We start from the raw sequence: 1,820 nt of genomic DNA on the forward strand, positions 1-1,820 counted from the left end.
CAATGCGATTAATCACATAAAATCAAACGATTAAGTGCGATTTAAAAAAAATCCATCGTTGCCCAGCACTAGTCATTTTTGATTAGTAATATGCATAGCTAAGAAAGAACTTCATACAACTTTAAAGGAGATTTTCTCAATATTTAGATTTTTTTTGCACCCTCAGATTCCAGATTTTCAAATAGTTGAATTTTAGCCAAATATCGTCCTATCCTAACAAACCATACGTCAATGGAAAGCTTATTTATTAAGCTTTCAGATGATGTATAAGTCCCAGTTTCAAAAAAATGTTAGTGTAAATGTGTTTTCACTTGCATAATTCTGTCTTTTGCACTAATATCCATTGCATTTAATCATCAGAGTTGTCCAGTAACCCCTCGCTGGCCTCCGTACTCATTCCTGCACATGCTCAGAACCAGGCGGAAAACTCTTCCCAGTCTGCCTTGGCTGCAACAGGTCGGTTTTTCACTTTTGGCCTCTCACAAACCCCAAGACTGTCCTCACCACCTCTTTTTTTTTTTAACCTTCTCTTACTGTTCCAGGTGCCAACAGTGGCGATCGTGGTCCGAACACCAACGCTGCCTCTGCCGCCCCTAATCCTTCAACTTGAACCCCATCCACCCATCAATGGGCCACTTTTACGCTGCTGCTTATTAGCCACGCCCACTCCCCGGGGTCAATGGCGTGGCTAAAACTAACCCAAAAGCTCATGATATGATGGATGCACCAAACCAAACCTTCCCCCAGTCATTGTCTTTGTTTTTATTATTATTATTATTTTATTTATTGCTCTAAAGGATGAATTGAGGGCTCAGAAACACCGCCCCAGGATTATCTGCGGTGATGTTTGACAATTCTCTCTCTCTCTCTGTCTCTCTTTTTCTCTATATATACACTGATATAAACCGTTACACATACAAATAAGTTTTCATATGTCTACTTTGACATTTTTTAAAGGGAAATCTGTATGCTGTAGCCGCTTCTTCTTTTATAATTGTCTCGGTCCCCTTCCTTGTCACCTATGGGTAGAGATAAAGACTTTGAATATGAGCTGACACAGACGGCGCAGGTGGGATACAAGAAAGCTGGTTTCTGATTGGTCGATACGACCAAATCCTGAACAGCATGGACTGATTTCCAGGGCTTGTGTACATTGTACATTCTGTAGACTATGTGAAATATATGCTAATGACTTGCCTTTTCCCTCAGTATTGGGCAGATATGTTGTATGCTTAAGCTGTATGCTGCTGTGTACCTCTTTGTTTTTCAGGAGGAGGAGTGACATTATCCATTCGTTTCCTGCTCGTCTTCCTCTTTCCTGTTGTATAATACTTCCCTGAACTTTACAGATGTTGACACACACGTAATATTGGATCATTGTAATGAGTGAGTGAGTGTGTGTGTGTGTGAGCGCATGCTGTACGTCTTATGTCTATAAATACGGTATGCTGATTAGTGAGTTAAACGAATTAAGCACGAAATTAAGGAAAATTATAATCAGGACCCTTAAACTGTATGCTGCTGTGTACCTCTTTGTTTTCCAGGAGGAGGAATGACATTATCCATTCGTTTCCTGCTCGTCTTCCTCTTTCCCGTTGTATAATACTTCCCTGAACTTTACAGATGTTGACACACACGTAATATTGGATCATTGTAATGAGTGAGAGTGTGTGTGTGTGTGTGTGTGTGAGCGCATGCTGTACGTCTTATGTCTATAAATACGGTATGCTGATTTGGACCTGGGAACATTGCAGTTGTGTTGCTGTTTATGGAGGGCCAGAGAGCTCTCGGATTTAATCAAAAACATCTTAATTTGTGTT

At 40.5% G+C, this 1,820-nt stretch overlaps 1 protein-coding gene across 3 annotated transcripts in view; it reads left to right on the forward strand.

Moving 5' to 3' along the window:
- LOC107729358 (glycogen synthase kinase-3 beta-like) overlaps positions 1–1,505 on the forward strand; it is a 21,444-nt gene extending 19,939 nt beyond the window's left edge. For all 3 annotated transcript variants that reach the window (XM_016539836.1, XM_016539838.1, XM_016539837.1), the window contains 2 exons: positions 361–456; positions 543–1,505. In XM_016539836.1, coding sequence (XP_016395322.1) covers positions 361–456; positions 543–610 — 164 coding nt within the window. In that variant the 3' untranslated portion in view covers positions 611–1,505. The remainder of the gene's footprint in view (positions 1–360; positions 457–542) is intronic.
- Positions 1,506–1,820: the final 315 nt, after the last annotated feature.

Source organism: Sinocyclocheilus rhinocerous, unplaced genomic scaffold (genome assembly GCF_001515625.1).
Source record: "Sinocyclocheilus rhinocerous isolate Xijiao unplaced genomic scaffold, SAMN03320098_v1.1 scaffold1148, whole genome shotgun sequence".
NCBI lineage: Eukaryota > Metazoa > Chordata > Actinopteri > Cypriniformes > Cyprinidae > Sinocyclocheilus > Sinocyclocheilus rhinocerous.